General features: G+C 40.6%; 1 protein-coding gene across 4 annotated transcripts in view; it reads right to left on the reverse strand.

Moving 5' to 3' along the window:
• Positions 1-1857: 1857 nt before the first annotated feature.
• hdx (highly divergent homeobox) overlaps positions 1858-15143 on the reverse strand; it is a 285160-nt gene continuing 271874 nt past the window's right edge. For all 4 annotated transcript variants that reach the window (XM_055177696.2, XM_055177695.2, XM_055177697.2 and 1 more), the window contains 2 exons: positions 2502-2624; positions 1858-2419 (listed from right to left, as the gene is read on the reverse strand). In XM_055177696.2, coding sequence (XP_055033671.2) covers positions 2291-2419; positions 2502-2624 — 252 coding nt within the window. In that variant the 3' untranslated portion in view covers positions 1858-2290. The remainder of the gene's footprint in view (positions 2420-2501; positions 2625-15143) is intronic.

Genomic DNA, 15143 nt, shown 5'->3' on the forward strand with positions numbered 1-15143 from the left:
TAAAAAAATTTATTCTGTAATGTAGTTTGCAGGGCATTTCAGATTAAGGTGAAACAGCTAAATAACTAACTATGTAAAAAGAAATATCAATATCACCACCTTAAATGCATTTTAATTATTTATTAATTGTAAATCTTATTAATTTTGGCATTTACTCATACATTTTTTAAATCAAGGTTGAAACTGTAAACATTAGTTAATGCACTATGAACTAACACCAATTACTTTAATGACATAAACATGAATTAATAAATGCTTATATACTCTATATTTTTCATAGTTTGTTCATATAATGCATTTAGCAATGTGAACAAATACAACTTTTTTTAAAAGTGGTACAGAAATGTTTATATCATATTATTCAGTGCACATAAACGAACAATCCAGGGTCTGTTCTGCTCACACAACAGCTTACAGTCACAGCTCTAATACAGTAACGTTATGTATGAATATAAACCCTAAACGAGCAACTCGAATAAAACTCGTGTACAATTCGCGCAGGATGCCTGTAATCATAGTGACAGTTGTACATAGAATGACTGTACCCTTTATCAGCTAAGTATTATTTTACAATAGAGGCAGAGCTGAGGTGCTATTTTATGCGCAATGTTATGCACTTAAAACAACGCATTGTGCGAAACGTGCGTGTATTACACAAGAACAAAATTCAAGCTCACTAAGGATAAACAGTCAGTGATGAAAAAAGGATAATAAACAATAATGTATATATCTTAGTAAAGGTACACATTGATTTAGTCAAGAGCAGTGAGAGATTAATTGTTTGATTAACATTATGTGTATTTAAGTCCAACAAAGCGGCAAAAATACTCACAAGCTCAAAGAGAAGCGGATGCGCGACTTGCTTATTCCCCTCATACAGAAACAGCGCGCACATTTAACACTGTTGTTATTGTTTCAATTTAAAATCACTTGTTTTTGAATGCGGATACATGTACAAACTTCAAGATTTCCTGACAACGCGCACATGCAACTGCAAGAACTGACAGGTGGATGACATCAAAGTACTGCGAGAGCATTTCTGAAGCAGTCTCGTCTAATGAGTTCTCGGTTCGCTCTCACGGGATTTTGATGTCATCTGACTGCCTCTTGGTTCTTGTTGTGGCGCCACGTGAAGTTTACCCATGAGTTTAACAAACTCGTTGTATTAGCCACTGGTTAGATCAACGTAGCAGTCAAAAACGATCACGTACGAGACAAATTAATTACCCCCAAAATACAGGACCCTAGGCTTACTGTGCTAAGACACGTAAATTACCTGGCTGTTTGATTTTCTAAGTCCACGAACGGAAAGGCTTGCCAATCTTCCTCATTTCGCTAAGACAAGTTAATCTCCATTGGTCTTATACACCTTTATCGATGTCCAAAACATCGGATCCTTCCTGCATTACAAGTATGTCCATAATAGCAGAAATAAAGTTTTACCTCAGCGTAACGTGAGATGCAGCCAGAAAACCCGGAGTGGATCTGGTGCGTAGTGATCACAGAAAGTTACAGTGGAGAGAGGAACGTGATTTCGCTCCACTCCAGGCTTTGATCACATCCCACTTAAGGTGAATAGCTACATGGCGTCTTTATGAAAAGTTAATTTAATAATTTTGCAACTGACGGAAATCCGTCGTAGACTCGCTGCAATCGACGGAAATCCGTCGCTACGACGGAGAACTTTTATCCATGTATTTATAGTAGTGTCATCCAGGGTGAGTCAGTAATGATAAAATTTTGATTATTGTATAAACTAAACCTCTAATACTTATAATTACTGGACAGTGGTAAAACCATTAGTCTTGAGTTCAGAAATGTTTTTTTCTCAGGTGTCACAAAAACAAGACCACTCAGTGTTGACCTAGTGCCATTTATTTTATTACACTGAACACAGACAAAAAGGCAGTGTCAAATGCTGTAAAAAATTCAAAACTGTAAGATGCTTTCAAATTGGAGCTTATGGAGTGGATCCAAGCCTGTTTATAATTAGAGTTTCATTCATTTGGTTGGAATGAATAAATATTTTAGACATGAATAGATACTAAAAAACTCCACCCAAGTTAACTTCATTCAACTTGATTGGTATGAACACAATCCGCTGGCATCCTTACTGAGGATGAGTCCTTACTTTTTTACAGTGGCAATTAGTTTATGAATTGTGGTGTGGATTGGAACACTGGTTCAGACCAAGCAAACCAAATATGCAAACAGCGTTATTGTTACGGTTTCCACAGGCACTGGGTGTTTTCTGAAGGGGTTAGAAGAGGACAGGAGGGAGTAATACTGTTTAAAGTTTTGATGGCCTTGTGTCCTTCTCCTCAAAATTCGAGGACACCTTTTGGATGGAAATTGCCTCTGTGTAAGGCTCTCTTGGGTTATCCAGGCCCAAATCCTCATGGACCTCATGTAGCAGCTCCTGTCAAAGACACGTCACAAGAATTATGATTTAAAGTATTGATTTAAATGTTTGTTTGTAGGTTTTAATTATGCTTCCTCACCTGCTGTTTCTCTTGGTCATTGTTTTTCACAGCTATCAGCAGACTTCTAGTAAAGCTTTTTAGCTGTGAGAACTTCTGCTTTTGCTTCTGCAGCTCATCCTCAAGAAACTGCACTTCTTCATTCTATGTGGAAAATCACATTATTTCACACAATCTCCACGTTGAATGATACATCAGTAAATAACTAAATAAAGTATTACAATAACACATTTCAAATACTTTAAATATTGAAACAACAATGAACTATATATATATTTAAGGAAAATAATTCTGACAATCAACACTGACACCATGATCTATTTTAATAAAAAACTCCATTCATTTATTTTTTTTAATACATTTTTGGCCGGGGACACACTGTTTGTTTTTTAAATCTTAAAACTTTTTAAATCCTTTGGCGAGCTAAGAACTAAGGAAAGTTTGAAGTGATTTTTCAACAGCATACTCCTCAGAACGAACACACTGGATGCTTCGATCAGACCACAAGATCACAAACGTGATGACTATAGTAACGATGCGAGATCTCACAGAAATGCAAAATCAAACGTGACTTGAGAAAAACAAATGTTGTGTTAGTTCTTGCATGAGACACCATAAAAGCTATTGTACTGTCGCCATAGTTGTCCAAGGCAATATTTTTTCTCAATAATCCTATTTCATGTCATGTTTGTGGGCATCTTGTTTCAGCTATAAAAGCATGGAACATCCGGTTGAAGCTCCCATTGGCTATTGCTGCTGTCATGTCAGAGGCAGCCCAAACAAGACTCAAATATCAAACTTGTTTGTTACTCAACCAACTTCGTGACTCCACTGAGCAAGGACATTGTCGTATTAATCTCTTTCAAAGTCTCTTTGCATTTTTTTTCTTCTTTCTACTAACCACATGTGTTTCAAGGACATTTCTGTCATTTACAACTGACAGTGCCTGCATCCCAGATACAAGTCACGACAATCTCACTCCATCATGTGGCCCATCCACACCTCATCTCCTACACCCCTGTCTTTCTCCATGGGACTCTGGAACTGCCAGTCAGCTGTCAACAAATACAACTTCATTCATGCCTTTGCTACTCAGTCGACCTTCAACTCTTAGTTCGCCTAATACGACTAGCTCTTACTCGGCTACACCCGCTGCCTTTCTCTCTAAATACTCTTTCTCTTGCCAAACAGGCTGGTGTGGAGGCACAGGTTTGCTCATCAACATAGAAGTACACTCTTCTTACTTCACTATAAACAAATAATTTGAATACTATGCTGTTAACATCACCTCTCCTAATCAACTTCATGTCGTTGTAGTTTACCGCCCTCCAGGTCCACTTCTGAACTTCGAAGCTTGATATGCTGCTCTCCTCTGATGCTGCAACCAGCTCGTGCTACACCCTCTTGCCTCTGACATTCTCTATGAGCAATAGACCACACTCAGGGCTGCTGAAAAGAAAATGGCACAAAACTAACAACTCTGCTTACCTCTGTCACCACCAGTCACCTCTTTTCTCTTTTTCAGCTAATGACATTACAGCTAAAACATCCTACTTTACCACAAAGGTAAGTAACGCACCTAACACAAAGCAGCTGTTCAAAACTTTCAACTCTCTGCTTTGTCCATGTCCCACTCCAACCACTTCGTGACTTTGCTAACTTTTCACCAACAAAACATTATTCATCAGCATCCAATTTTCCCACACAACTAACCTCTGAATACACTACAATCACATCTAACATCCATTTCTCATCTTTTTCATTGCTGACTGACACTGAAGTTACTAACATCTCTCCACCCACATATCTGAATTCAAGGCACTCCCAGGTGACAAAGAAACCTTGCAGATCCCCAACCCTCTTGATAAAGGTGAGCGTGACTGGAGACCTGTCCAAGGGGCACCCCGACCCACAGAAAGCTGAGGTCTGAACACAGGCTAGAGATGACACCACGCAGAAAAGATGGAAATGGAGGACAGACCTGCTCCGTGAGACGTGCAGTTGTGGGGACCGAATATAGTTCCATGCCTAGGAAAGAGATTCTTTGCACAGGGGAGAGCTTGCTGATTTTCCAGTTGACCCGAAGCCCCAAACGACATATCTGCCAAGCACTAGGTCCCTGTGAACACACAACTGCTCCAGAGAATGAGCTAAAATCAGCCAGTCGTCGACACACGAGGAGACAGGGACAAACTGTAGAGGAGGGCCCTGTACTGAAGCGCTAACCTTTCAAAAGCAAACTACAAGAAAAGTCTGTGTTGAGGGAGGATTACGACATGAAAGTATGCATCCTTCCTGTCTATAGCTGCAAACCAATGTTGGTAGAAAATACATGTACGAATGTATTTCTGTGTGAACATAAATCATGAAAATCCAGTATTGGCTGTAATCCCCACCCTTGTTGGGCACTATGAAGTATGGACCGTAAAACCCACGCTTCAAATTGTCCCATTTGAAAGAAGGACATCGAACTTCATCTGAAGAATGAAGGGTAGTGAAGGCAGAACAGTGCAGGATAGAAAATGTTGTGTCTGTGCATTGAAATGAAATCGACTCAGGGAAAAGGGAAATTGCTCTTTTACTGAAAATGTGGCGGCCTGGTGTAAAGACCCCGACCCATAAATGACAGTCTGATCTGCTCCATGGACAGAGTAGAATAAAAGAATATGTATTAATAAAAATAAAATATTTTTAATATAGTATTATTTAAAGAATAAAATAGTATGTGCAAGACAGTATACTAAAGACTTAATAAAAACATTAAGGTGAGCCGGGATGTACAAGAGACTAATGTGCAAACAGGTTGTACACGGTTAATTCTTAGCAGTAATAGATGGCCTAGGGGATGAAGCTTCTCCTAAAGTGTAATTTATAGTCGTGTGTAAGTTCTACACCATAGGCTATATGAAGGCTGTCCATAGCTCTGCATAGCCTGTAACAACGTGTCCGTTTTACGCAGACCGCAAGCGCTGTGATTGGTCTACTAGAACCCCTCCCGTCTGGTCAAAAATATCACATTCCTTTATAGGCATTTCCGCTTACCAAAGTCACTGTTTATTTACCTCCATCACTGCTGGTTTTCTCAAATCATACACTGCAGCCACTTCTTCATTTGTGGGTTTACTGGACAAGTTGCTGCTGCTTTGGTGGTTATGCTGGTACTGAGGGTTACACATGTGTATACTGCCTACCAGCAGTCTGCATGTGTGTTTGCACGTCGATGTGGAGGACGACGACGCAGAAGTATATATGAAAACCAACGCATAGCCTACGTCATTGCGGCTATGCTGTAGGACCTACGCGCAACTATAATGAGCCTTTAACCCCCAGGGGTCCAAAAACGCGCGACGCGTTTTGACGTGTTTTCTCCTTATCATAGCAGAATCAACTTAAAATACTCCATCATTAATAATCAAACACTTACGTGTTTGACATCATTTGAAACTCTGAAGGGTCCTCTTTAATTAGTGTACATTTACAATAACAAGAGATCTTTGTGTTTTTGTCAAATAAAGAAAATAAACAGGGTGCGCATTCAGACATTTCTGTCTCCGCCAGCTGTCTCTCAAATCAAGTAACAAAAATCAGTTGAAACTCCGCGAATACTTGTCAGACAAACATGAAACACATATCCAAAGAAAGTCTGAAATGTCTACTTTTAAACAAGCTAATTATAATCAAAAACAAATATTTCCTGTTTATATAATCTGCATTGAAGAAAAAAGAGAGTACAGTTTTTCCTGGCTGAGCTCATTATCTCTAATGCGGTCACGCCCTCAGGCTGTTGACATGGTAATGAAGAGACGAGCAGTTACAACAATAATAAACAAAGCGTAAAGTTTTATCAGATTTAAAGACTTTACCGCATGTTTGGATTATAAACTTTATACACACGTGAGGAATATCTTCATTTATGTCTGGACAATGAGGAAGAGAAGCGTTTCCTAAGAACTTTCCTAAGTTTAACGTTACCTAAGAAGAAGAACAATGGAAGACGCAATGGAGAAGGATATATTCCTGAAGAAACTGTAAGTCATTTGTCTTCATTAAGTGTGCTTGCAAAAGCACACTTATTGTTCTTCTTAAGTTTTATTATTATTTTTCCCGGGTAGATTTTTTTGGCCAGCTCTAGCGATTAGACCGTTTGACACAGAGACACCGTTCAAACTTTAAAATGTTCGGGCAGTACCGGTGTAAGTTGCTTGAGAAGATAAGGTCACAGATCGATGTCGTTCTTCCGCCATATTGGATAGAACACAAAACCTTAAAAAAGTTTCACAGGTCACAAATTTTGTCCAAACTTCACGAAAATCCACATACACGATCCTTGGACCAAGCCTCACAAAAGTTACTAGAAGGATTTTTGATTTTCGGAAGCGTTTGCCCGTCACAGCTCAAACTAAATGTGCGTCGACGCCGCCAAAACAGGAAGTAGTTTATATCTTAGGAACGCTTTCACGTATTGAAACTAAACTTTGTACATGAATTTGGGTCTCAAATGTGAGGATGCACAACATCAAAAGAAAAAAAAAATTCTAAAATTTTACGCCGCCAAACAGGAAGTAGTTTATATCTCAGGAACGCTTTCATGTATTGAAACCAAACTTTGTACATGAATTTGGGTTTCCAATGTGAGGATGCACAACATGAAAATAACATTTTTTTTTCTAAAATTTTACGCCGCCAAACAGGAAGTACTTTATATCTCAGGAACGCTTTCATGTATTGAAACCAAACTTTGTTCATGAATTTGGGTCTCCAATGAGAGGATGCACAACATCAAAAGAACAATTTTTTTCTAAAATTTTACGCCGCCAAACAGGAAGTAGTTTATATCTCAGGAACGCTTTCACGTATTGAAACCAAACTTTGTGCATGAATTTGGGTCTCCAATGTGAGGATGCACAACATCAAAAGAACATTTTGTTTTCTAAAAATTTTACGCCGCCAAACAGGAAGTAGTTTATATCTCAGGAACGCTTTCATATATTAAAACCAAACTTTGTAAATGAATTTGGGTCTCCAATGTGAGGATGCACAACATCAAAAGAAATTTTTTTTTCTAAAATTTTACGCCGCCAAACAGGATGTAGTTTATATCTCAGGAATGCTTTCAAATATTGAAACCAAACTTTGTAGATTAATTTGGGTCTCCAATGTGAGGATGAACAACATCAAAAGAAAAAAAAAATTTCTAAAATTTTACGCCGCCAAACAGGAAGTAGTTTATATCTCAAGAACGCTTTCACGTATTGAAACCAAACTTCGTACATGAACTTGGGACTCCAATATGAGGATGCACAAACTAAATCTGCGGCACCAGAGCAAGCACACTTTTGCAGTTCCTCCGGAAATGCATTTTCTAGTTTATATTTGCTATCATGTAATATGTTATGGCTTGTGCAGTTCAGCCTACATAAGCAACCTCAGCAGACGGCACGGTTCGGATTTAAAAACGTTCGCATTGTTTACAAACGAGGGCGCGTGATTTCACGTAATGGCGGATTTCATTGATACATTTCTGTACAGACAGTGTTAGACACAGTTATTAGGGCCCGAGCCCGGGGTGTGAGGACCCTATTGTTCTTCAAGGAGTTATTATTATTATTATTATTTTTTTCCGACTTCAGCGGGACTTTAGAGGGCCTAAACATACTCGAAAACTCATGAAATTTTGCACAGATGTCAAGAGTGATGAAAATGTACATGTGGTGTAGGCTTTGGAATTAGGCGTGGGAAAATGGCTCTATAGCCCCACCTACAAATTTTCAACGAAGCAGCCCTCGGACTGTGTTTAATGTACAATTACGAAATTTGGTACGCTTCTGTAGCATGACCAGACCTACAAAAAAGTCTCTTGGAGCGAAGCCGTAAACCAAACAGGAAGTCAGCAACGTACAGACAGAATAGATCAGAGCTCCGTCGAGTTTATCATCCAAATCCTATTTTCTGACTACCTTGTTCCTATTTATATAATATAACATATTCGTTTATCTCAAGAATACTTTACCGTGACGACTATTGAGCAGTACTACCACCAAGTGTTAGCATATAGCCCGCTAGCATCAACAAACAGGTGCCGGTGTGGTTACCATTTGCCGATCTAATGGCAGACTCATCCAATGTATGCTATTCAGACCTGTCCTCACCTGAGCGGGAAGCTGTGGAGCAGTTGATACCTGGTTATCGCCGATCCTACGCGACGTACATCGCCCAGTTCACCCAGGCTCCAGACGTCCACAAGCGACCGAGGCGTGCAAAAAGCGAACACCGTACGCGGTGTAGCTTCACGGACCGCGCTCGAGGGAACGGAGACGCCATCGCCCAGAATGAAAGCGATCGGGAAGCCGTGGAGGAGCTGCTGCCCGGCCTTCGCAGATTCAGCGTGCCTCACATCACCCTGGCTACACGTCCGCAGGCGATCGGGGCGTGCTGCGAGCGAGCTTCCCTCGCGATGTAGCTTCACGGACCGCGTCCAGGTGACCGAAGACGCCATCACCCAACATGAAAGCGGTAAGACTCCGCTTGTTATTGTAACCTGCATTACTTGCCACATGTACAGTTTAGCTTCTTCCATCAGCACAGAGGGGTTTACTTGTGCTAAGTGTATTGAAGTAGTAAGGCTGACGGATAAGATAGCAGAACTAGCAGTGTGCATCCAAACGCTAGTTGATGACAGCAATACCGCTAATGCTACAAACGCTAATACCACTAATGCTACAAACGCTAATGCCGCTAATGCTACAAACGCTAATGCTACAAACGCTAATACCGCTAATGCTACAAAAGTTAATACCGCTAATGCTACAAACGCTAATAACGCTAATGCTACAAACACTGTTTCGGGTGCGCCTAGTATTAAACATAATACACATAGCTCGGTTCCGTCATCTGAGTCAAGGCGGCCGACTAACTGGGTGACTGTCAGGCAGCACAGTCGTATCCGGTGCCCACCCAAGACCCCCCTGGTAATTTCTAACAGGTTCGATATTCTAAGCAATAAACCGACTGAGACGTCTGTTAATAGTGCCTTGGTTATTGGAGATTCGATACTTAGAAACGCGAACATTGAGGCACCAGCCACCATAGTCGATTGTATACCGGGAGCCAGGTCTTCAGACATTAGATCAAAACTTAAAGTGCTGGCTAATGCTAAGCGTAAGTTTTCTAAAATTGTTATTCACGCCGGCACGAATGACACCAGACTCCGCCAGTCGGAGATCACCAAAGATAATATTAAAGAGATATGTGAAATTGCTAAAACAATGTCAGACAATGTAATATGCTCTGGTCCCCTCCCCGCCTACCGGGGGGATGAAACTTACAGCAGATCACTGTCTCTTCACGACTGGATGTCAAAATGGTGCCCTCAGCATAACGTAGGGTTTATAGACAATTGGAAGCATTTCCGGGGGAGACCTGACCTGCTAAAGAGAGATGGCCTCCATCCGTCTCAGGAAGGAAGGGCGATTCTCTCTATAAATCTGACCAATAGTCTTACTTCTAATACAGTCTGACTATCCAGGGTACAGGTCAGGAAACAGACGGATCGGCTTAACCGTCCGTCTATTAGCTGCCGTGATATGTCAAGATCACTTATATCCCAGCACTTCGAGTCAATGTTACCAGAATATCAACACATTTCAACTGTATCTGTTCCCCGAACAAATAAATACAGAGCACCGCTTGCCACATCTGGTACAAATCTGATTAATATAAAATTAGAAAACAATACATTAACAGATGAACCTCGAATGTTAAAATTCGGCCTTCTTAACATTAGATCGCTTACCAATAAAGAACCTATTGTCAATGAAATAGTTACAGACCAAAACTTAGATGCACTCTGTTTAACAGAAAAAAAAGCTCTCTTTTGCCTTAGCTACAATCTATAGACCTCCGGGCCACCATGCAGATTTCCTTAAAGAAATAGCAGATTTCCTGTCTGAGCTTGTAGTCACTGTAGATAAAGCTCTTATTGTTGGTGATTTTAATATTCATGTGGATAACCCAAAAGATGCATTAGGACGTGCGTTTATGGATGTTCTAAATTCTCTCAATATTAGACAAAACATGACAGGGCCAACGCATACTCGTAAGCACACATTAGACTTAATTCTGTCACTCGGACTCAATATTAATGACATCAAAATATCACCTCAGAGTGATGCAGTTTCTGACCATTACCTTGTGTCATACACTGTACCTCTAGATAGGATCACTCAATCCACAACATGCTACAGATTAGCCAGAACAATAATTTCCACCACTAAAGATAGCTTTATTAGCACTCTTCCAGACCTGGCCCAAATTAAACATGTAGCAGATAACTGTGACGATCTAGATATTGTAATAGAAAACCTAAACAATGTCTGTTCTAACACATTGGATGCCGTTGCTCCCATTCGAAAAAAGAGAATCAAAGAAAAACTGCCAGCTCCATGGTATGACCATCACACCGCAGCACTCAAAAAGGCAACTAGGAAAATGGAAAGAAATTATAAAAGCACAAAGTTAGAGGTATGGCGTGCAGCATGGAAAGATAGTGTTAAACACTACAGACAGGCTATTAAAACCGCCAGATATACCTATCTTAGCAAGCTTATAAATGAGAATCATAATAACCCTCGTTTCCTCTTTAGCACAGTTGCAAAACTGACTAGAAACAAAAAACAAACAGAAACCAGTAGTAAACTTCAACACAATAGTAACGACTTCATGAACTTCTTTTCTAACAAGATTACGGCTATTAGGGAAAACATCGTAGCTACCCAGGCAGCCACCACTCTACCCATTAGTTCACTTAACACTAGACTACCATACGAACATCTTGATTCATTTAAACCTACTACAATAGATGAGCTCTCTAGACTAGTTATATCATCCAAATCATCGTCCTGTATATTAGACCCCGTTCCCACAAAACTACTTAAAGAGGTATTCCCTGTAGTGTCAACCCCGGTTCTAAATATCTTTAACTCATCACTAGAAATAGGATACGTTCCAACAGCTTTCAAACTAGCAGTTATTAAACCGCTGATTAAAAAACCACAGCTTGATCAGGGAGAGCTTAATAACTTTAGACCAATCTCAAATCTCCCTTTTCTTTCGAAAATATTAGAAAAGGAAGTGGCAAGCCAGTAACGCACATTCTTGACAAATAATAGTACGTATGAAAAGTTCCAATCAGGATTCAGGCCCCACCATAGCACAGAGACAGCGTTGCTTAGAGTTACAAATGACCTCCTATTAACATCCGATCGTGGTGAAATCTCAATTCTTATATTATTAGACCTTAGTGCAGCCTTTGACACAATAGATCACACAATCTTACTCAATAGACTAGAAAACTATGTTGGTATCAGTGGTCAGGCGCTAGCCTGGTTTAGGTCGTATCTAACCAATCGCTATCACTTTGTTTATGTAAACGAGGAAGAGTCATATCACTCCCTGGTTAAATACGGTGTACCGCAGGGATCAGTTCTAGGTCCTATCCTGTTCTCGTTATACATGTTACCCCTAGGAGACATTATCAGGAAACATAACATAAGTTTTCACTGCTATGCGGATGATACCCAGCTTTACATCTCCTCACATCCCAGCGAAACACACACATTTTCTAAGCTAACAGACTGCCTTAGCGATGTTAGTGACTGGATGGCACATAACTTTCTTAAGCTGAACTCCAATAAGACAGAGATACTTATTATTGAACCGAATCGTTACAAACATAATATGTCAGATTACAAGTTGCACATAGATGGCTGCACTGTGGTGCCATCTTCCACGGTTAGGAACTTAGGTGTGATGTTCGACAGCAACTTATCCTTCGATAGTCATATCGCCAACGTCTGCCGCACAGCATTCTTCCATCTTAGAAATATCTCGAAAATACGCCATATACTGTCTACATCTGACGCAGAGAAGCTTATCCATGCTTTTATGACCTCTAGAATAGACTATTGTAACTCGCTACTCGGGGGATGCCATGCAAATCAAGTAAACAAGCTTCAGCTAGTTCAAAAAGCTTCCGCAAGGGAACTTACTCGATCTAAAAAGTACGACCACATAAGCCCAATTCTGGCATCTTTACACTGGCTACCAGTTAAATATCGCATACAATTTAAAATATCACTAATCACCTACAAAGCCTTAAATCGCCTAGCACCCTCATATCTTAGAGAATTACTATCAGAATACAATCCATCACGCACACTACGGTCGCAAAATTCTGGTCTCTTGATTATCCCTAGACTATCAAAAGTGTCTAAAAGTGGAAGATCCTTTTCCTACTTAGCCCCTAAGCTCTGGAATGATTTACCAACCGATGTCCAAGAATCAGACACAGTCGATATTTTTAAATCTAGACTTAAAACTTTTCTCTTCAACAAAGCATTCGCATAATTTGTCTAGTAAAGGTACTTAACTCGAAATAGTTATTTGTACGGAACAAAGCACACGCGGTCATAGCACAGACCAACCAAATAAATAAATAAAAACTTTATCTTAACGTATGGTCGGATTGCGATTTTGGAACTTTCGTGTGTCTTGTGAATAGGATGCCATACAAACCCGTTTGCCACTGAACCTGCATTAACGACGACAGTGGGGCCTCCAGCCTTAGTCAAACGGGTTGGCACGTATGGTTGGGTTGTGATTTTGGCATTTTCGTGTGTCCTGTGAATAGTATGCCATACAAACCCGTTTGCCACTGAACCTGCATTAACGACGACAGTGGGGCTTCCGGCCTTAGTCAAATGGGTTGGCACGTATGGTCGGGTTGCGATTTTGGCGCTTTCATGTGTCTTGTGAATAGTTTCCCATACAGACCCGTTTGCCACTGAACCTGCATTAACGACGACAGTGGGGCCTCCAGCCTTAGTCAAACGGGTTGACACGTATGGTCAGGTTGCGATGTTGGCGTTTTCTCGTGATCTTGTAAATAGTATGCAATATAGACCCGTTTGCCACTGAACCTGCATTAACGACGACAGTGGGGTTACAGGCCTTAGTCAAACGGGTCGACAGGTTTCATTTTCTCTTAAAGATCGGAAGGTGACCCTTAGTTACCATATATACCGTCGCAGTGGGCCCCCAATTTGCAAAATCCTCAACTGTGGATAATATAATTATGCCGCAATAGTTAGTCTGTCTGAAACTAAGCTGATTAAACCACATCACTGTGTGACACTTGCATTACATGTGAACGGCCCCTACGCTAATATGATTTTGTTTTTCTCTCCCTGTCTTGTCCTCGACCCTGAGGACAATGGGACAAACAGACCCAGTTCCGGTAGATGTGAAAGTCGACACACCTCTGATCCACTGGTCGTCCCTCAATGTGATGCCCAGCTGATGCCTGACCAACGATCACCGGCAGAACCCGCTTAATCTCCGCTTAATCTCCGCGTAATCTCCGCTTAATCTCCTTATCCGCTTATATGTGTGTATATACATGTATATCTCCCAAGGGTTTTTCCCTCCTAGGACTTTTTATTTTTTATTTCCTCGGCTAAACAACCCGGGGTTTTGTTTTTTCTCCTAGGGGTTTTTTTTAACCCGGGGAGGTAGCCTGCTTGGGCTTAACTTAGCTTCTTCTTCTAGACGTTACATTAGTAATACGCTCGCTCATAATGTCGAGTCATAGCCGCAGCAAATTTGACTGCTTATGCTATTTATTATTATGTTGTGCTATCTGTCGTTTTTCTGTGCTTTTACTGCTTCTATTAATGTAAAGCTGCTTTGAAACAATTAAGTATTGTGAAAAGCGCTATATAAATAAAATTGAATTGAAAAAATTGAAATTGAATTGATTTGGGCGCAGTTTTTGTCATTTCCAGGCATAATACTTTAACTAACTCCTCCTACAGTTTTCGTCGGATCATCTTCATATTTGGTGAGTGTCATCTTAAGGCCTTTGTGATGCTAAATTGCGAAGGATTTGAATCTACGTAAAAATTTGTGTCGGTTCTGGCCCGACAAAGTTTGATATTTTCCCATGAAACAGGAAGTTGCTGGAACTCATGCATACAATGTCCGATCTGTCCCAAATTTCACATGATTGCTAAGAGTCCTGACCTGAACACATCTACATAACAATTTTCATTTATAGCCATAGCGCCACCAGCTGGCAACCTGAAGGAACATGTTTTAGCGCCACTTTCAAATATTCAATGAAGCAGCCCTTGGACTGTGTTTAATGTACATGTACGAATTTCGGTATGCTCATGTATTATTACAACTAAACTAAGCCCTTAGCTCCTCGTGGGTGCATAGGCCATTGACAAATATCCTCCATTTCACTCTGTTTACAGCTTTTCGCTCAAGCTCTCCCCAGTTGAGCCCACACTTTAACATTTCTGCCTCTACACTTCTTCTCCAGTTGTTCCTGGGGCGACCTTGTTTCCTTTTCCCTTGGGGGTTCCATTTCAGGGCTTGTCGAGTGATGTTTGTGGCAGGCTGTCTTAGGGTGTGTCCAATCCAACTCCACTTCCTCTTGCTGCTCCCACATTGTCCACTGAATTCCATTTCTCTTCCCCTCAGTTGTTTCCCTCATGGCCCAATCAATTGCAAGAAGGAAGAGAAATGGTGAGAGAAGACATCCCTGTTTGACACCCGTCTTGACCTCGAAGCTTTGGGAAAGCTGGCCTGCATGCATAACTT

Source organism: Misgurnus anguillicaudatus, chromosome 16 (genome assembly GCF_027580225.2).
Source record: "Misgurnus anguillicaudatus chromosome 16, ASM2758022v2, whole genome shotgun sequence".
Lineage (NCBI taxonomy): Eukaryota > Metazoa > Chordata > Actinopteri > Cypriniformes > Cobitidae > Misgurnus > Misgurnus anguillicaudatus.